Genomic DNA, 21,556 nt, shown 5'->3' with positions numbered 1-21,556 from the left:
AAAATATATAGTAAATATTACCAACCCCAAACAGTGGTGTAAATTCGTTTCTATAATTGTTCTTAACTTTAAACAACAGATATATACTATATTCTTTACAAAATATTAATAATAATGTAGACACATCTGAGTGAGCATCTCGCTTCTCAACAAATGCACAGAGAACATTGTTTATTTGGCATCATAATTTGTAGTTTTATTAGAATAATACATTGTACAGACTTTACAAACTCAAGAAGGCCACTCTTAAAACCGTCTTTAAAAAACAAAAATAAACATGCTATTACAAACATGAATAAGGGCTCTTCATAAACACTTGGTAGGGCGTATTACAATGTAAGGACACACGATCTGTACGGTATCTGATGGCTTTATCAGACAGCGTTGAACCCGTTGTAGCTTGTGCTTGTGCTGAAAGCTCACTGTGCCGACTCCATCCTCCTCTGAACTGCGGATCAGAGAGAAGGAAACAATCAGAAAGACTCGCAATAAAGAGAAATTCACCTCAAAGTTACAAGCTTAGAATCACTGACTATCAAAATCAAAGCATTTTCTTATCAACTGACAAGTTATTGTCTAAGATTCCTCAGACCCGATAGCTATGAGGCTGATTCAATAATAATAATAATAATAATGTTTTTAATCTCTATTGTACATATTATTAACATTTTTTTTTTACAGTGCAGCTGTATTACTGTGTATATACACATACATTACCGGTCAAAAGTTTGGAAGCATTACTATTGTTTAAGTTTTTTGAAAGAAGTCTCTTCTTTGATCCAAAATACAGACAAAAACAGTAAAATTGTGAAATATTATTACAATTTAAAATAATGGTTTTCTATTTTAATGATGTATGATAATGATAATATATGATGCAAAGCTGAATTTTCAGCATCACTACTCCAGTATTCAGTGTCACATGATCCAATTTAACAATCATAAATCTTTAATATCACTTTTTATCAATTTAAAACATCCTTACTGAATAAAAGTATTAATTTCTTTAAAAAAAAAAAAATGCAAAAAAGGTCTGCACTCCAGAAATATTTTATTGTTAACAGGAGATAAAGATAACAAACATTTCGGCTCACTGACACAGACGAATGCAAAGAGCCGAAACGTTTGCTTATCTCCTGTTAAAGGTGTTATATGTATTTTTTAGCGACCTCTATCGGTGACGTTTCAGATTGCAACCAATTTTTACAAGAGTGCTCGTTCTAATATTATAATTATTATTATTATATAATTATTGATATATAATTATTATCTTAAATTATAATAATTATGTCTAAACATCTTCACTTGTGGGAGTTAAAACCTTAAGCTTTTATTTAGGCAGAAAACTGCAGGGAAGTCATTCAAGTTTCTGACACAACAGATGTACAAACATTTCTCATTACAAAATTTAGTGAAAAGCTATAATCATCTAAAAAAAATGTATTTTGACAACACAACTCCGAGTATGAGCAATAGTGATGCTTGCCTTAAGCTGGGGACACTCTTCACGACTGTACTGCCGATTACGAACGTCATTTGATACTTACGACTGATCATGCCCAAACGCGTTCAGTCGGTGTTTAAAATCTGCTGCATTGGTTGGAAACAGTCTGTAAGTGTGTTTAATGTTTCAGCTAGTCGTTAAGTGTGTCCCCGACATAAGAAACATTTAGAAAATAACAACAGCGCTAAAAGAAGAGCGTAAAGAAACCTGTGTCAGAGACTGTGAGTCGACTCAGCTCTCTGTCCAGCTCCTCATCTGTGATGCCCAGGCTGGAGTCAGGCACACAGGGCAGAGACTGGATGAAATCTGGGACGCCCGTTTTCCTGGGAGGAGACAGAGGGTGCGTGGGCACCACTGGGAGCACGTCCTTTTCTAGGGTAGTGTTCTCCAATAATGACTTCAGCTCCTCTTCCAACTCCTCTGAATCCTCACCTATGAGAACATGACGAATTATTTACTCTTTTAGCCAACTTTATGGTAAAGACACACAGTCAGTAGGTATTGTCATTGATGAATGAATAGTAGAAACATGTATGGGAGAAATGCCAATCATAGCAAAACCCATACTAAAACACTAGGGTCGGGTATCATTTGAATTTTAACGATTCCGTTTCATATCGATTCCAATAAGGTAAAAAAAAAAATCCTTAGATATTGTAAGACTGGAAAAGTAGTAAAAAGAGAAAACATCTGACCAGTGGCCTCTAAAGACAATGGCAAATTAACATTTGACCCCCTACCCCCTTCCTCTGAGCATTTTCTCTCGCTCCCTCTCAGTCAATGACACTGAAAACTCACACAATATGGTTTTAATGTGAATGTGATAATCTTTAAGGATTGTTTAGTATCATTTTAAAGTTCTCGGGGTGACTGGTAATAATGTCTCATTTCCAAAGAAGTAAATCAAAAGGTAATTAGGTTGTCAAGAATATAGAAATATCTTGCACACAGAAGGGTGTGTCTTTGAGTTAACACCTTCTGGCCTTTTATCTGAATGCAAATTACAACAGACAAAATTTCCACTGGAACTTGCATATGAAATGAGGTTTTGCTATATAAGGAAAATGCAACAAGAATTCGGGGCTGCATTTTCTGTATCAGATCAGCCCATGATGCCGTGTCTTCAAGGCTCAGCATTCATGTAGTTAACATGTTGGGTAAAGTTCTTTGTTCTAGAACATTTGATGGTTTGCATTGATTATCTTTAAATTGATTACCTGACATTATAAATTGTTATTTTTGATTATTCTAACGGACTTTGACTTTATTTTCATTAGAGTTAACATTAACGTGTATTTAATGATGCACAGATATCATTGATAAACCTTTTTCATTTTATGGAGTCAGATGAAACGAGTTAATACATAAGATTAAATGTGTTGTATTTAATTAAAAATCACTTTGCCATGGGAAAGACGGAACATGCGTGAAACCTTCACCACGTATCGAACGCCATCTTTGGATTGATTTTGTGGCCTACTTACAATTTCATTCACATTTAGGCTTATTACAAAACGTTTAATTGTAGCTAAATATCATGAACAAAAAAGAAAACTTACGCAAGGAACTAGCCTAACTAATATAACTTTAGCCTAACTAATATATAACATTACGAATATACTGTAGTTACAAAAGTAATTCAGTCAAGAACGAGTGAATTTTCTTTTTGTCTTTTGATTAGTGTTATTATAGAGACGGCAGCAGGAATGTTAGGCTGCTGTCACTTTAAGAGTTGCACAGATCCAATATTGTTACACATGCAGCACAGAAAACAGCGCGCACTTGAATGGTTTAAAAATCACATACAAAATTTTGGATACGTACAGAAGTGTTTGAATTTCATATTGAAATGCTCACAAACGAATCTATAAGGGGAATCGACATTTTTATTTTATCACAAATATCCGATTCCGGACCTCAAGTATTTGATTCCAGAATTGGAATCGCTGTTCGATTCCCAACCCTACTCCACACGCAGAAACGCTCTCATTGACTGCAGAAATGGCTGATATTCAGAATACATCTGGCCCTTTTTAGCTTTAAATGTATGTGTTAGCACAGTGAAATACATAGTGAAACTTGAATACCAGAATCCAGCACCCCACCGGCAAGAGTCTGGTTGACTTCATCCTGAGTGTCGCATAACTGTGCAAAAAGCATAAATCAAAATATGTATAACTGTATTCAATCTACCATAGCATAAACCATGCAGATGTGTCATATGCATCACCTCTTGTATCTGATCCACCAGGTTCTCTGCTCGCTCCACAGTCACACCCTTCAGAGAGATTCTCAGAGCCGCCACCCCTGCCTGGTACGCCTGCATCACCTGCACACACACACACACACACCACACACACTTCGTCAACACGAGCGGAATCAACATGCTGGTGACGTTTGTGGTGTGTATCAACAACAAAACTATTTATATATTCCTTAAAGAAAATACATGCTAGGTGGTTGAATTGATCTACAAATGCATCTATAAAAAGTGTGTAGAGCAAAAGTAGATATTTTGAAGAAAGTACACGCAGCTCTTTTCCATACAATGATGGTTCACATGACATGTGAGCTAGGGGAAGATCAATTGGTTTCTAACACAAAGATTGGAATAGAGTCCGCTCGACTAGTTTTATGGGGTTTTTGTTGTCCACTTGACAGTCACAGTCATTTTATGGAAAAGAAGGACATTCTTTAAAGTTTCTGCTTTTGTGGCAAACAGAGTTTGAGTGAGGTAGGACTTTAAAGGGCCATTGCACACTGAGTCTGTAATTTTCGTATGCGTTTTTTTTTTCGTATTCGTGATTTGGTGGCTCTGAATTGTCCAAACATCATTCGAACTCCAATCAAACTGCTTGCTACGGATGCGAAAAACACAGAAAATCGAACCCGATTCGATTTTTTTTTATGAAGGACGAAAGTTTCGGAGACAGTGTGCAAGCGTGACTGACATAGCGTGAGGTCGTATTTATTTTTTAACGTGGGAAAATTTCGGACGCAAATTTCGGACTCGGTTTGCAAGTTCACTTTTCAAAAAACTTTTGCTGATAATTTACTCGCCCCCATGTCATCCAAGATGTCCATGTCTTTCTTTCTTCAGTCGAAAAGAAATTAAGGTTTTTGATGAAAACATTCTAGGATTTTTATCCATATAATGGACTTCAATGGGAACCAAACGGTTCAAGGTCCAACAGACACTTTCAGTGCAAACTGCAAACTGTTTTAAGGCTTTTAGGGCTTTAAACGATTCCAGACGATGAATAAGGGTCTTATCAAGCGAAACGATCGCTCATTTAATAAATAAACGACAAAGTTTAGGTTTTATAAGCTCAAATGGTCGCCTTGCTCTGTTCTGTGATGCACGTTCGTGACTCTCCTGTTCGAACTCGTTCATCAAAATCAATGATTCTTTTGCAGAGTCAACTCGTTCATTTTTTTCGTTGAATGAACAAAATGACACGAAAAAAGATTCGTTCATTTTGATAAACGAGTTTGAACAGGAGAGTCACGAACGCGCATCACAGAACAGAGCAAGGCGACCATTTGAGCTTATAAAACCTAAACTTTGTTATTTATTTATTAAATGAGCGATCGTTTCGCTTGATAAGACCCTTATTCATCGTCTGGAATTGTTTAAAGCCCTTTGAACAGATTGCAGTTTGCACTGAAACTGTCTTTTGGACCTTGAACCGTTTGGTTCCCATTGAAGTCCATTATATCAATAAAAATCCTAGAATGTTTATCAAAAACCTTCATTTCTTTTCGGCTGAAGAAAGAATGACATGGATATCTTGGATGACATGGGGGTGAGTAAATTATCAGCAAAAGTTTTTTTAAAAGTGAACTACTCATTTAAGTCATTTAAAGAACCGTAGATTACCATATTTTCCAGAAAGTAAAAATTTCCAGAAAGGTCAAAATTGCATTATTGAGGAAAAATAAAACGATAAGTTGCATCGGTGTATGCAAAAGTCACATTTTATTATTACATAAAAATACTAAAGTGCCCCATTATGCTATTTTAAAGCTTCCTCCAAAACAAAAGTCAACAGGTTTACATGCATCCAAGGTCAAAAACACTTTAGTTTTCTGATAATATCCATCGCACATCACCTAATTTGTCACAGTGTCTGAAACAGTTCGATAAAAGATTCGATAATCTAAACCCCTCCTTTCTGAGAGCCTGCTCTGCTCTGATTGGTCAGATGACCTAGTCTGTTGGACTACCGCTTACAGCGCGTGTCGGAAACCAACTATTAGCATATTAGCATTCCAGTAACGATGGCGCCGGTTTTACAGTATAAATTCCAGCGTGAGTCTCATCCTTTGGAAGTGCATCAAAGTAGATTTGCTTTCGCAGCGGAAAACAGCGTTTTCTCGACATGTAGAAAACACGAACCAACTTCTACCAGTCTCAAAGTATCTATCAGGACAAAGTAGACGTAGTTCACAGGCAGCCAATGAAGACCAGAGACTGGCATTATGCAAATTTGTTACATTGTTACGTAGATTTGTAACAGGAAGTGAGACTGGAATTACTCAGGCGGTTCAGAATCAATTCTTTCATTAAGGAGACGATAACTTTATTTGAAGTCCACGTTTGATCTTTAAAACTTTTACAATCAGCTATATTACACACTGCATGAAATGTGATATTCAAAAAAACATTATAGAGGCACTTTGAAGAACAAACATTATAAACACTACAAACGTGATTACGTGAGTGCCCCTCACTCCACAACGAATCCTTTCATTTAAAACGGTATTCAGAACAGAACATTATTATAAACACCAGGCCTTAACTAACGTATTTAAAGCGAAACGCACAATACAACTTAACTTGAGATCATGTAACTCTCACTCGTTAAAAATGTGAAATGTGTGTGCTTTGTGCATGTACACTAGAGCCAGACCGATATTATCGGCCGATATTAGGCATTTTCCAAACTATCGGTATCGGCAGTTATAATGACCGATAAATGAATATTTCAAAAATAAAATAAAAACGGACGAAACACGCTTGAACCATGTCATGAGTGTTTGTCCACCAGAGGGCACTCTACACCTACGTCCCTGTTGGCAACACTTTTGTATAACGCGCCACACATCCTGCTGATCCAGATTGCAGGAAGCTTATAAGGCAATGTAGGGACTAATTATTATTTTATTTATCAGAACTTTAATATATTTTGATGTTCCTCTGTTCTGTTGTGACAAGTTTCTTTTTAAAACGCATTATCATATTATTTTAGTTAAAACTCATAAATAACTACAAATAACTAATGTTAGGGATATCTGTTAATGTTTTGTTGTGCGCTTCTGGAAAAAGATTTTTAAAAAATATCGGCCGATATATCGGAATATCGGATTTTAAAACCAACAAATATTTGTATCGGTATCGGCCTTCAAAATCCTTTATCGGTCGGGCTCTAATGTACACATTTCATAGTAGCACATTTCAGAATTAAAAAAACACAATGCAACTACAAAAATATGGGATTCGCAAAAAAGTGCAATCCAGAGCTGGCTGGTAGGAGTGTGTGTGATCGATGTTCCCTGGTTTCTGGTCATCTGTGTGTTTGTGCGTCTCACCAGGCGGTCGGTTTGAGAGTTCGCTATTCTGTCCAGGATCCCCTTCACTGTCTCGAGCTGAGCGAACAGACGATCCGCTTTCTTCTCCACACGCTTGCTACCTCGTAAACACCTCAGGGCCTGTGGCAGGACAAAGTGGGAATTCATTAAATCACTTTTCTTGCCTATAACAGTAAAAGGGCGTTAAACTCAAAAAGGGTCAAACGAAGTGTGCTTATACCTGTGTTTTCTTCCCCTCTTTAAGCAGTGCTTTTGCCTGCTGCTTACACCTGCGAGTTAGACAGCACATACAGCAGTTTAGCTACTGTAATTACCCATCATGCCACAGAAACGGCACCGGACCGAAATTACAGCTGCGTCCGAAAGCTTAGGCATCTAACTTCAGGTAATGACTTTGCACATGAAGGCACAACACAGACCGCATAATGATTTAAAGGGTTAGTTCACCCAAAAATGAAAATCATGCCATACGTTACTCTCCCTCAAGCCACGCTAGGTGTATAAGACTTCCTTCGTTCAGCTGAATACAATCAGAGTTATATTACAGTTTTTCTCAATTGCTAAAACACTAAAATCCATTGGCTGAACAAAGTTCACAGTTGCCTGAACTCATTTAGCTAATTGTGGAGTATGTTTTCAATACCGTAAACAATTTCACATGGTGACACATTTTGCACTCTAATGCACATGTCATCCATACTGGTAAACACAAGTGGCAGCAACCAAATACAAAAAGAGAACGCATGTCATTTGATTGAACACAGCCACTCAAAATCTGTTTTAAATGATGTGACGCAACCAATATTAGCCAGTTCAGAGAGCAAACTGAACTGAGAGGTTGTTGAAGATGGGAAAGAGAAATCTGAGAATGGATAGAAGAAACAATGTGAGAGGACGAGGGCGTATGCGAGGTGGGCGACGAGGAGGAGGAGGGCAAGAAAGAGGAGGAGGGGACAATATTGCTTGTGATGTCAATGAAGTGCTCTGGCCTGACCCAGGCCAAAGACAAGAAGCACATTGATCACATGTTTACTCCTTTCATTTGTGTTTCACTGCTGTAGACTCGACAATGAAAAAATATGAAATTTGTTTGAGATTTGTATTGACATATAGTTAGTTCTCCCTGAGAACTATATGTTTTGAATAATGTGTTTTACATTTGTTGGTGCATTGTTTACTGACTGCTTGATAGTGTATAGCATTTTGATCACTTTGTTTATGATTTGAGAGCAGTGTTTGATTTTGAACACAGGTAAAACTGTTTTGATACTGTTTTTGATATCCTGGGTCTTCCGAGCTTGATAATGGGAATGAATGGTGCCCAAAAAAAAAGCGCATTCCATCCATCATAAAAGTAATGTATCCGGGGCTCCGGGGGTTAATAAAGGCCTTCTGAAGCGAAGCAATGTGTTTTTGTAAGAAAAATATCCATTTTAAAGGAGTAGTTTACTTTTCAAAAAACTTTTGCTGATAATTTACTCACCCCCATGTCATTCAAGATGTCCATGTCTTTCTTTCTTCAGTCGAAAAGAAATTAAGGTTTTTGATGAAAACATTTCAGGATTTTTCTCCATATAATGGACTTCAATGGGAACCAAGCGGTTCAGGGTCCAATTGAGAGTTTCAGTGCAAAATGTTCAAAAGGCTTTAAACGATTCCAGACGATGAATAAGGGTCTTATCAAGCGAAACGATCGCTCATTTAATAAATAAATAACAAAGTTTAAGTTTTATAAGCACAAAATCCTCGCCTTGTTCTGTACTGTGACGTACATCAAAATGAACAAATCATTTTCCGAGTCAATTCGTTTGTTTCGTTCAATTACAATAACACAGAAGGCCTTTATTAAAACCATGCCGTATGGATTACTTTTGTGATGGATGGATGTGCTATTTTTGGCTTCAAAAACTCAGCACTATTCAATGCCATTATAAAGCTTGGAAAAACCAGGATATTTTCTATTGTGTATGGCTGAAAGAAGAAAGTCATATAAATCTAGAATGGCTTGAGGGCGAGTAAATCATGGGATAATTTTCATTTTTGGATGAACTAAGCCTTTAATGAGCTACAAGAAAACAGAGAGAGCTTTAGTGATAAACTAAGCCAATATTTCATTACTAAAATACCAATTTCTTGCTAGAAACCACATCAAAAGTGGCCTTAAGCCTGCTATAGACAGATCTTTACAAATCACACTGTATGACATGGATCAAATAAACTAAAAAAACGCGTATTGAAGTAAGCTACACGTAAGCTATGACGCAAGTTCGTGTAGAAGCAGCCATATCACCCTGTAGCCCAAGACTGGTTGCCCATTAAAGCTAAGCAGGGCTGAGCCTGGTTAGTAACTGGATGGGAGACCTTCTGAGAAAGCCAGGTTGCTGCTGGTAGAGGTGTTAGTGTGGCCAGCAGGGGGTGCTCACCCTGTGGTCTGTGTGGGTCCTAACGCCCCAGCAAAGTGATGGGGACACTATGCTGTCAAAAAGAGCACCGTCCTTCGGATGAGACGTTAAACCGAGGTCCTGACTCTCTGTGGTCATAAAAAATCCCAGGATGTCTTTCGTAAGAGTAGGGGTGTAACCCCGGCATCCTGGCCAAATTTGCCCAGTGGCCTCTGTCCATCATGGCCTCCTAATCATCCCCATATACACCAATTGGCTTCATCACTGTCTCCTCTCCACCAGTAAGCTGGTGTGTGGTGAGCGTTCTGGCGCAATATGGCTGCCGTCGCATCATCCAGGTGGATGCTGCACATTGAGGAGATCCCCCCCTTCTATGTGAAGCGCTTTGAGTGTCCAGAAAAGCGCTATATAAATGTAACGAATTATTATTATTATTATTATTAGAAGAATAAAACATCATCAGCATGAGCTAGTGGTGAACAAATTGAGCTGATGATTTGCACTTTGGGAAATGTGTTTTTTTATGTGCGCAGGAAGCAAAAAAGAGGAGCAAGTGAAAGAGGAGAATATGGATGTGGCGAGGGAGAAGAGGACAACTGAGGCCAACCAAATAGTTTTAGGTTTTAGTGCCATGTCGCGTTGATCAATACGCCATGTTTCATTTTTATTGGCTAGTCAGTAGAAATAGGTCGTGGCAACAAACACACTGAGATGATCATGCTGAATTTCTGAAATTGTCCAAAAAATGATTTAGGAGCCACGGAAATTGCCACTATTGGTCACCTTTCATCTAGGACAGACCAAATTCCTACAATGTCAAAAGTCATACTGACCACCAACCTCAACTTTCAGACGCCATGTTTTTTTGGCTCAACGCACAGGATTGTGGAACATCATATGCAGTGAAGGATATGTCTGTGCCGTGCAAATCAATCAAATGAAGGCATCTCAGACAGCAGACAGGATTCAGACGTGCCTTGTATAGACCATTTTGCTAGATGTAAACAACACTGGCCCAGAAACACTTCCTGTTTCAGTTTGTAACCGTTTTCTTTATTTCACATCTTAAAGATGTTGATTCAGTTTTACATGTTCTGTTGGTTGTATTTTATCCCAGCTTTTGTGTAGTGTTAAAAAAAAAATGAAACAGGAAGTGCTTCTGGACCAGTGTTGTTTACATCTTGCAAAATGGTCTATAACAGTCTTACCTTCGGACGCAGCCAATGACAATACAGTTTGTATGAACTGGCTCACTTTTCTGCCTCCAGTCCCAGCACCTCCACCCTCTCCTCCAGAAGCTTCTCGCTGCGCTGGAGCTGATAGATGCCCAGGTCCACCTCGCTGACCGGAGACACGCGGCCCTGTCCTGCCTGACTGAATTTCACAAGCTACACAGAGACAAGATCAAAAGTTCAATCAGAACGAGGCAAACTGAACCCAAACATGTGCTAAACATATTTATCCAATATCAGAGCCCTTCAGCAAGGCAGATTTGAGAGAAATGTTGGAACATTATTCTATGTCTATGCATAGAGTTCTCAACAAGACTGCATTTATTTAATCAAAACAGTAATATCGTGGCATACTATTGCATTTAGAAACACATTTTGATTTTCAGCATCATTACTCCAGTCTTCAGTGTCACATGATCCTTCAGAAATCACTCTAATATGATGATTTGCTGCTCAAAAACCATATTTCTTATTATCAATTTTTTTTTTCTGTGGAAACCATAAGGCATTATTTTCTAAAGAACATTGTTAGAACATAATTTAACGTGTTTTTGCTGATTTTTTTGAAAAAAGGAGAAAAAAAAATCTTACTGAGCTCAAACATTTAAACGGCACGGTATTAAAGGGTTAGTTGAATGTAATGAAATTAGTCATTAATGATTAAATTAAATTAGTAATGAAAGTGATGTCATTAATGACTCTCCCTCATGTCGTCCCAAGCCCGTCAGACCTCCGTTCATCTTCAGAACACAGTTTAAGATATTTTAGATTTAGTCCGAGAGCTTTCTGTCCCTCCATTGAACATGTATGTACGGTTGATTGATTGATTAGCCTTTATTGTCGTCTTGGGCGTTCGAGATAGCAAATGAAACACAACATACATAACAAATAACACATTTTACCTACACATAATTTACCACCTTTAAAAAGTAACCCACACATCCTATTTGCTGTTATTCAATATTTTTATAGAGAGAAATGAACATTTAAACATATTCAGTCTACAGTTTGGTAACCTCTCGGACTAAATCTAAAATATCTTAAACTGTGTTCTGAAGATGAACGGAGGTCTGAGGGGCTTGGGACGACATGAGGGAGAGTCATTAATGACATCACTTTCATTTTTGGGTGAACCAACCCTTTAAGGACTCACTGAAAATGGTTAACCTGCATTAGTATCTACAGAACGTTCAAAATACATCCACTTTCTATCCTAAAGTGTTTGTGAGTATATAAGATTTCGCTCTTGAACACAAACCCACCTTCTCTCCTTCGTGGAGTGAGACGGTGACATGTTTCTCTCTCTGGAGCTGTAGCAGAGCCATGCAGAGCGAGCTTTCATCGGGACAGATGTGAGAGGAGAGCGCACGCAGCTCTGGGAACGACAGCAGAGAGCGCACGGCTAAAGGAGAACCGCGATATGCCGCCAAAAGCGCCGCAGCCTTTTCCTGCAAGAGAACAAATCTTGACCGATAACTACATGCGAAAAACACACAGTGGGACCTTTTTATTTATTTATTGCACATTATAAATTAAAAAAATAAAATTAATGTCAACACTGAGATTACAGCCCCAAAAATGTACTCATAAATAGCGCAACGTTTCGATCAATCAGGTCTTCATCAGACACAATAACCTTGTTACGCGACTCTTTTAGCCTTTTTTTTGTATTTTTGATCATTGCAAATTAGATCATCATAAAAAATTACGAGTTAAAAATAGGAGAGGTGTGAATTTTCAGAATGACTTGTGTCGTGTGTCCACCAAAGCGTTTTTTCCACGCACCTGGCGTGTGTTTCAATAGTTTTCAATGCGAGTGCCGCGTTTTTTAAACGCCATGAGCGTAACGAGACACATAGTGTTTTTTTCATGCTAAAGCGCCGTTTTTTACAGGTCGCCGAGAGTTGAAAAATGTTCAACTTTGGATAAAACGCAGCGCTCATCACTGTCACTTTTTACCCAGCCGTCCAATCACGGTGGAGGAGGGGCGGGACTAAACCACACCGACCAACTGTCACAACATTCTTTCTGTAAAACGACATCAACCAGCAGAGCTAACCAAACAAAATGGATGAAAAGTACATTTTTAGTATGAAACAAATTATCTCCGAAATCAGTTTCAAGTAAACTGTGCTGCAATTAAATGAAACGTCTCAATGGAAAAAACGCTGCGCTGACAAAACGTTCTCAAGTGCCCAAAGCACAGCATCTTCAGCAGAGCGTCTGGCATTTTCATCTGGCTAAAAGCGCTTTGGTGGACACACGGCTTTAGTATTCATTATGTTCCCCAATATGGACAGCAGCACTCGAGCAGTGTATTGCAGTGTATGCAAGTCAAAAAAGCACTGCAAATTACACTACAGTAGTTATGTTCGAATTCAAAGTTGCAAAATGTGCAAAAATTGGGATATCGGACCAAACATTAGCGAATAAAACAGTGTTTCCATTTTAATTTCCAGCATCATTACTCCTGTCTTCACATGATCCTTCAAAAATCACTCTAATATGATGATTTGATGCTCAAGAAGGTCGTATTTATTTTTTAACGTCCGAAAATATCAGACTCAGTGTGCAAGGGCCTTTACAATGTAAAAAAAAAAATTACTGTCACTTTTAATAAATAAAATGTCCTTGCTGAAAAAGTGTTGTTTTCTTTAAAACATTTTTTTTTAATTCTTATTGACCCCAGACTTTTACCCTGTAGCATATAAATGCAAATAGGTATTAATGGCTAAAAACTTTATTCTGTAACATAACACCATTGAAGATTCATTCCGATTCATAACCGATTCACTTTTTGACTGAAGACACACTTACCTTAACCAGTTCTATCACAACGAACCTCTCCTCCAGCGGGACCCTCCCGCTGCCCAGCAGAGCCGACAGAGTCCACTTCAGAGGCCGGACTAACAGCAGCCCAACACCCCACGACAACCAGCCCGAGTCTACGTTTGCAGCGAAGTCGGATTCTTTCTGCACCTTCCCACTCCTAGAAGGACCAAACAAATCTGAATAACATGCCGTAACTACATATAACGATTAAACATCATGATCTACGAGACACTGGCTGCGTCCGAAAGCTTAAAAACGCTGCCTTTCGGGGGACGCATTAGCTTCACTTCCTGTCTCCTGAGATCCCTTCATCCGATCAATCTTTGAAGTAGGGCTGTCAAACGATTAATCGCGATTAATCGCATCCAAAATAAAAGTTTGTGTTTACATAATATATGTGGGTGCACTGTGCATAATTATTTTATATATATAAATACACGCACATGCTTGAATATATTTAAGGAATATTTTCATGTATATAGATTTATATATGATTTATATTATATATAAATATCAATATTTTATATATAAATAATATTTTTTTCTTAAATATACATATATGTGTGTATGTATATGTATTATAATTATACACAGTGCACCCACATATATTATGTAAACACAAACCTTTATTTTGGATGCGATTAATCGCGATTAATCGTTTGACAGCCCTACTTCAAAGGCAGTATAGATGCATCCTTAACTGCCTTTGATATCCCACAATCCTGTGCATTCCATTCCATGACAAAACAATATGAGATAAAACTTAAAGACAGCATTTAAAAATTGCATATTGTGTGGGAATTAGGGGTGTAACGGTAATTTACATGTACTCATCCCGAACCATCACGGTCCAGTGCATACAGTCAGACGAGGAATACATTTACACTTTTTATGTCGTTTCTAGCAAGAAATCACAGTAACTAAATGAATATTCACTTATTTATCCCCAAAGCTCTCTCTATTTTGCTGCAGATCATTAGAGAGTGACGCTGCCTCAGAAGTCCAGTTTCGTGAGGAACCGTTTGTGTGCAAACGCTGCCTGAAAAGTCATTTCCTGATAGGGCAGCGAGGCTGAAAGTCTTTCAGGTTTCGAACGCAGCCATACTCGAGGTGACAGCGACTTACCGAATCATGCTCTGAATTACAGTACTCAAGCCCAGAGGAACGATGCCCTTCCTTTTGAAACCCTCATTCAAGTCCTGCAGACTCACACAGACCGAGCCGCGTCTCCTGCAGTGGTCGATGATCAGAGGACTCCAGAAGTCTATCTTCCCATCCCAGTCGGTACAGTCAACATCCCGGTTCTCTTTAAAGGCAGAGAACAAGAAAGCCATCCGCTCGTCATCCTCCCAGTCCGAAGGGAAGCACGCGTCCCTCTCCTGCACTGAAACCGACATCGTGCTGCCAATGAAAGAGGCCGAGTGATTAATGAAGAGAAGTACACTTCAGCATACGTTTAAAAACAGAATACACTTCAGTGTGAAATGAATGTAACGGTTTCAGGCACTTAACTGCATGTTATTTACAATTGAAGGAAAATGTATTCGTTTAAATTTATACTAAATGTGATTTGTCGAATTTATGAGTGTTTTTTTTAAACCATCAAGTAGGATTTCTGTCCCTCCATTGACAGCTATGCAACAGACACTTCATAAGAAGTTCATAAAGAGACTGTTAAACTAATCCATACGAATTGAGAGGTTTAGTCCAAATTTATTGAAAAGACTTGATCACTTTATATGAAATCAGGCTTTTATTCTTACATTTTTCTTATATTTATATATTTGGCTTATATTCTTGTATTTTATTCTTGTACTTTTATTTTATTTTTAATATCATGTTTTACAATCTACAGTAGATTTCCTCAAAAAGATGAACGATGTTTCGAAGATGAACGAATGTCTTACGGGTTTGGAACGACATGATGAGGAGAAATTAATGCCAGAATGAAAGAAAAGTACATCTTCGTTTGTTATTTGATGATTACATCTATTGTCTTTAAAATATTCTTAAGTGTACTGGCAAATGTACTGACAATAATTTATGGTAAATTAAAATACACTAATTTCTATTGATGCTTGTGTGTAAATATATTTGGAATTGCACATTTGAAATTATGAAATCTATTAAGTTTTTAATTTGTTAATATGTTAACTTTAAATGTACACTGTAAAAAAATATTGTTGGTTTAACTTAAAAAAAGTAAGTGTGCTGGTTGCCTTAAAATTTTAAGTTGACTGAACTGGAAAAAGTGAGTTAATACAATGAAGGAGATTAATTTAATCATCAGAAACTCAAAAATAATAAGTTATCTCAACTAAATAAATTATTTAAGTTGCTTTGACAAAAGAAAATATGTTGTGATAATAAATCTTGAAAATATTTGTTGAAAAACACACTACAGTTAAAATTATAATTAAGTACTTTAGTCAACAAACTAAAATAGCTGTACCTCTTTAAAGTAAAACTTTAATTTGACAGAACACAAAGTGCACTTTTTCAGTGTTTAAAAGTAGAAACACAGTCAAGAAAGTTTACACTTAAGTAGCCTTTTATTCGAAAATATTGGCAAATACTTTTTTAATAATATAACATACTTTTATAAAGTACACTACAAGTGCACATTCAATATAATTAAGCACACTGTTTTGTTACAAGGGTAACATTCAAATAAGTGCATGATGGGTAGCTTTTATCAGAGGTGGACAAACTTCCTTGAGTGAAAGTACAGATACTACTAGTCAAATATTACTCTGTTACAAGTAAAAGTTCTGAAGACCTATGTTTACTTAAGTAAAAGTACAGAAATACTTCTTTTAAAAGTACTAAATTAAAAAAAAGTTAATGCATTGTTTTATTATTGTTACATTGTAAAACTTACAGTAACTTATGCATCTGAATTTTTGCCTGCCTACCTACCCTCACATCAATATCGAATGTATTTCTAGAACATAGTTCCAGTAGTAGGATTGAATGTGAGATTGAATAAGTGCACTCACTAACGTCCACAACCGTTTCAGACACTCAAATGGCCGTTCCCTCAATTAGTGCCCTATTTCAAGTTTGGCTTTTAGTATGAACATGTTAGCCTTACTGTGTGCTCCAAAACACACAAAAAATAGACAAAACATGACAAAATTCGCATTTAGAAGACCAAACTCAACGTTGGACAGACGTTGTATTGTGGTTGAAATGTAAATCACCTTGGATGTGGACTTCAACCAGACTGTAATTTCCAACCAAACTGAAACCAAAATTATCCCCTGACTGACATTACTACTTTCTACTCTAAGACCTTGACAGAAATGTAAAAAGTATGATATTTGTCTTCAAATGTAGTGAAGTTAAAGTAAAAAGTTTCCAGAAAAAAATAATAATAATAACACTCATGTACAAATACTCAAAAAGTGTAACGTTTCTTAAGTACATTACTCAAAAGGAGTACTTAAGTAAATGTACTTTGTTACTGTCCACCTCTGTCTTTTATTGTCTCTTAAATAACGCTGTTTGGTTAATTGTATAAGGTAAATATATCAGGAAACTGGTCACACTTTCTGTTTTAATGGTTCTGCGGTGTTAATGTTGCGTTACTCTCTCAGATAACAAACATGCAAATTAGCACGTATATTCGACTACTAATTCAATTTAAAACACAAGAACGGTACAAGAATAGTTTTGGATAAGGAATAACATAGCTGTCAACCAACATGTAGCACTTTAGCTCGTAAAAATGGTTGTATTTTCAGTTGCTCAGCAGATTTTCACACATTGATCACGGTCAGGTTTGCTGGCAAAGTGAACAGATCGTAAGATGCAAACCAAATAACTGACAACGTTTCATCCCTCAGATATAATGTGTGTCAAAATCTAGTGAGCTGCTATGACACCTGATACATTAAGATAGGTTTCGAGACACTGATTTCTTCGATCTTAGATGTGGTTTAAGATTCAAGGCAAGCTCAGACCTCAAGTTCAAGCAGCTGGGTCAAGTTCTCAGCTAAAATCTCCTCAGTGTTGGTCGTGACATCCATCGGCGGGGATCCACATACTGCTTAAATAACCGGCGGGGGAGAGAGACGCGAGTCTTTACCGTTTCACTAGATGATGATGATGGTGGTGGTGATGATGACAACAACAACACCTCACCCGGAAGACAACACACTGCTCTTCTCCCTGTGCCGGGCGTCATCAGGCAGCCGATGCTGTACTGCCACCTCGCGGTCGAGACACGGAAAATATATATTTTTTTTTTAATTTTTTTTTTTTATTATTGACAAGAAGTAACATACAAAACTCTCGCAGGGGATAGAATGTACAAAAGTATTAACCAAGCAGAAAACAACAATAGAGAAAAAAAATAAATAAAAATAAACTAACAAAGAAGGGGCTATTACAAAACACACAAGTCAAAGGCAAAATAGAAAATCACATTTGGAGCGGCACACACAAGGGAGATTAATCAAAACAGTAATTTCCTGGATATATCACTATACATTTTCCTTGCAATTTTAGTAGATTTTACATTTTTCAGTGAGGTAACAAACAATTTAAAATCGTTTATAAACCAAACAAAGGAAGGCTTAGAACATCTCCACTTACTGCAATGAATATGGAGACACGGAAAATATGCGTCACTGCTCAGCAGCACCACAGTCAACCAAAAATTATAATTTACTCACCCTCGAGCCATTCTAGGTGTATATGGTTTTCTTCTTTCAGCCAATCACAGTCGGAGGAATTAAAAAAATATCCTGGCTCTCCCCAGCTTAATGAGAGTACCACAGATTTTGAAGCCCAAAAGTGCATTCATCCATAATAAAAGGTAATCCATGCGACTCCTGGGGCCTTTTGAAGCGAAACCTTTTTTTTAAGCAAAAATATTTTGGTTTATAGGTTACTGCCCCTTTAAATGCATTATGGTACATCATTGCTCTGATAACATTTTAGTTTTAGGCTAAGTATGACTCTGATTCCAATAACCCAGCCTGAGATAATAAAGGCTAAATGTAAACAATTACCATATGCTTTGCGATTGTTACACATTGTTCAGCAGTTTCATAAGAAAGGTGACCCCAGAAGAAACAGCAAATACATTTAGCTTTATTTACTACATTTGGACCACAATTCTCTGAGAATTGAAGTAAACAACAGTGATGCATATGTAATGATACATTGTAAAAGTTGAAATATTGGATGTTCTGAGACCCAGCAATTGAGTTGTTTCCTCTGTAGAGGACATTACAGTATATATGTTAGCAAATCTCTTTGAGAAATAGGCCACAGTTTTAAGTCTGGATATCCTGTATCGAGCACAGGCTTAAAATGCTTATTAGGCATTATAAGGGAACAAAATATATCAATATTTCTATGAAATATGAGATATCATGAAAATGTTGCCAAGTTTTTACTCTATAAAGTAAAATATTATATCAAATCTTTTATAGCAAATTGAGAATCTTTGTAGGCTAGTTTGGTTCAGGTGGAAGTTTTCTGTCTGAGCCCATTTACATTTAACGCCTGCATGTTAAAGTCTCTAATCGATAATCGTATGACTTAAAACTTACCCTTGATCACAAAATGACATATTTTTTCCTTGAAAAATGTTTTGTCAAGCCTTTTGCTTAAACAAAACTCTACACCCTTGCTTCATGTGGTTTTATGAATATGCAAATGAGCCTCTCCTCCACTCACTCACACCGATTGAATCAGCACCCTTTTTTTGAATACAGATGAAAATGCACATTTCGAACTTAAATGGTTGTAATTCAAGAATGCTTTGGAATATAGACATAAGATTGGTCTCGTTTTAAAGAAGACATTTGGCAGATTTTTGTAGAAGTGAAATAAATTAAGAATGTGAAACAGAAAAAAAAGTTATAGAAGTTTGAGTTTATGAAAATGTGCAATATAAATGGGCGACTCTAAAACTGCAAAAAAAAAAAAAAAAAAAAAAAAAAATCAAAGCCAAAAATCTGAATAAGTTGTGTTTCAAATTTTAGGTTGATATCTCAAAAAATGAGCTTTCAGTGAGATTTTGTTTGGGCGCAGTACCAAACTTTTTCACTAGATGACAACCAGACTCCATTATAAGGGCGCCTCCATTTCCATATGTGTTTTGAGTGAAATGAACAATTATTTCCACAATTTTCACAATTTATGAAGTAGACATCCTATTCAGAAGTAATATGAGAAGTTTGGCAGATTTTGATATGAATTCAACCTCTAAGAAACAAAACAAAAACCATGTGCGTTCGTTACAGCTTCCTGCGACCTCTCAAATGGTAAATCTATAATTTTTTTCTATATTTTTTTTTAAAACAATTCATACCTTTTTTTCTCAAATAATTGATCTTTTGAACCCTTGGCATGAAAACAAACAGGTTTCTACCCTTCTTTCATGATTTTTCATGTTCATCACGATTTCAAAATAAAGGTCTAAATATGAAAATTTTGTCGCAAATTGACAAATTACGGCTCCTCTGTAATATATTTTGAAAATCAATCACCAAATATGAAAACTAGAAATTGTAAGCTTTCAAATGATATATATTTGTCAAGATTAGTTTAGGTTTAGTATAGGATAATACTGTTTTAAAAATGTAATGGATTTGCAAGTGCTGTGACCCCTCTAGCCTACTTTTTTATTTTATTTATTGCATACAAAATGCAAAAATATATAAACATTTTCTAAACATCTTTTCCAACATTATTCTCATATCTGTTTTACAAAGGTCAAGTTATAGAAAGAAAAAAAAAGTCTGGAACGTAAAAATTGACCTACCGAAAACCGAATATAAAAATGGCATTTATATATATATATATATATATATATATATATATATATATATATATAAGCTTTGTTATGTTTAAAGAGTCTTTGTTTTCATCTTATTGGCCAAGGTGTCCTCTATAGGATATATCATAAAATATTAAACACTTTTTTTGCAGATTTTTTCCCCCCACAATGTGTTTCTTATAGGCCCATACTCCAAAATGATGTAAAAAAAAATATTAAAAAAAGCTAAACACTTTTTATTATTATTATTATTATTTTAAATAATAGTTCTAACTCCAAGTGCGCTAAAATAAACGTCTTCCTCATGCAGGTGACTTGAGTTTCTTTAATAATTTCTTTTTGTGAGCTCTCTGAGACAGTGATCCAGCTTTTGGTGTGTGATGATCAGAACCAGGCCTTCGGTTACACAGAGGAAACGGCGGAACGGTAGGCTAGTCTTCGGCAGAGCGCTTTGTTTCATCTTTCTTTAGTTCTGCTTGGGAAGTATCCTCCTCGAACCGCTCGTCAAACCACTGGTCATCATCGCTGACATCGGCCAGCCATGGAGTCAGAGACCAGTCACCGGTCAGCGGGTGGCACTCCGCTTTTTCAACTTTTTTCTTCCCCTTCTCTGTGGAAACAGTATTTCTCTGTCGCAACTGTTGGCTCTGAGGTATGATTTGAGGAAGATGCAGTACGGCTTTTTCATCATCCCTCAAAGAACAAGCATTCGTCTGAAGCTCTGCACTCGTCTGCTGGGGTTTCACATTATTTTTCCGGAGCGCTTTTACAGAAGAAGTGTTCCTCTGAATGAACTTCTGTGTGTGCTGAGGCAAGTGTCGGTTCTGGGACACACCTAGACGTGTTGGCAAGTTGGGTCTTGCATTTGATTCCTTTTTTGGAAACTCATTCACACCGTCTTCTTCAACTCGGACACCCCTGTCGTTGGCACAGGAATCTTTGGGCCAGAGAATCGCGGTGAAACCCCTGACCGCAAAGGGACCGCAGGACGCGGCGGGACACAAGAGATTGTTTAGATGGGTCCCCTGCTTTCTGTCATCGAAACTCTTTTTCTGCATTGTCGGAAGTTTGATAGACGAATTATAGCCTATTGAGCTTCACTCATTTAAAATGTGCTGTCGTGAACTCAGCAGAACTTTTAAAAGTAAACATTTCTAACGCACGTCATCAAAAGCATAGCCGAATTTAATAGGCCTAT

The 21,556-nt window shown here is 37.0% G+C and overlaps 1 protein-coding gene across 1 annotated transcript; it reads right to left on the bottom strand.

The window, feature by feature from the left end:
* Nucleotides 1–167: 167 nt before the first annotated feature.
* Nucleotides 168–17,670, bottom strand: chmp7 (charged multivesicular body protein 7). Its single transcript, XM_039674767.2, has 11 exons — nt 17,528–17,670; nt 14,688–14,963; nt 13,548–13,719; nt 11,993–12,178; nt 10,753–10,886; nt 7,317–7,365; nt 7,097–7,216; nt 3,735–3,833; nt 3,592–3,649; nt 1,712–1,936; nt 168–448 (listed from the first exon to the last, which is right to left on the bottom strand). The coding sequence occupies exons 2-11, from the start codon at nt 14,957–14,959 to the stop codon at nt 420–422; spliced, it is 1,344 nt and encodes a 447-aa protein (XP_039530701.1). The 5' UTR covers nt 14,960–14,963; nt 17,528–17,670; the 3' UTR covers nt 168–419.
* Between the last annotated feature and the right edge of the window lie 3,886 nt (nt 17,671–21,556).

Source organism: Pimephales promelas, chromosome 14, assembly GCF_988280905.1.
Source record: "Pimephales promelas chromosome 14, fPimPro1.hap1.1, whole genome shotgun sequence".
Taxonomy (NCBI): Eukaryota; Metazoa; Chordata; class Actinopteri; order Cypriniformes; family Leuciscidae; genus Pimephales; species Pimephales promelas.
Note: the sequence above shows the minus strand (reverse complement) of the source record. Positions and strands in the feature narration are given on the sequence as shown.

Bases quoted from the DNA above. Each gene is read 5' to 3' on its own strand.
- chmp7 (XM_039674767.2), bottom strand. From the start codon at position 14,959: ATGTCGGTTTCAGTGCAGGAGAGGGACGCGTGCTTCCCTTCGGACTGG. The intron at 10,887-11,992 runs GTGGGTTTGTGT...GTCTCTGTGTAG, and splicing joins CACTCCACGAAGGAGAGAAG to CTTGTGAAATTCAGTCAGGC. The intron at 449-1,711 runs GTTTCTTTACGC...TCTGATCCGCAG, and splicing joins ACTCACAGTCTCTGACACAG to TTCAGAGGAGGATGGAGTCG.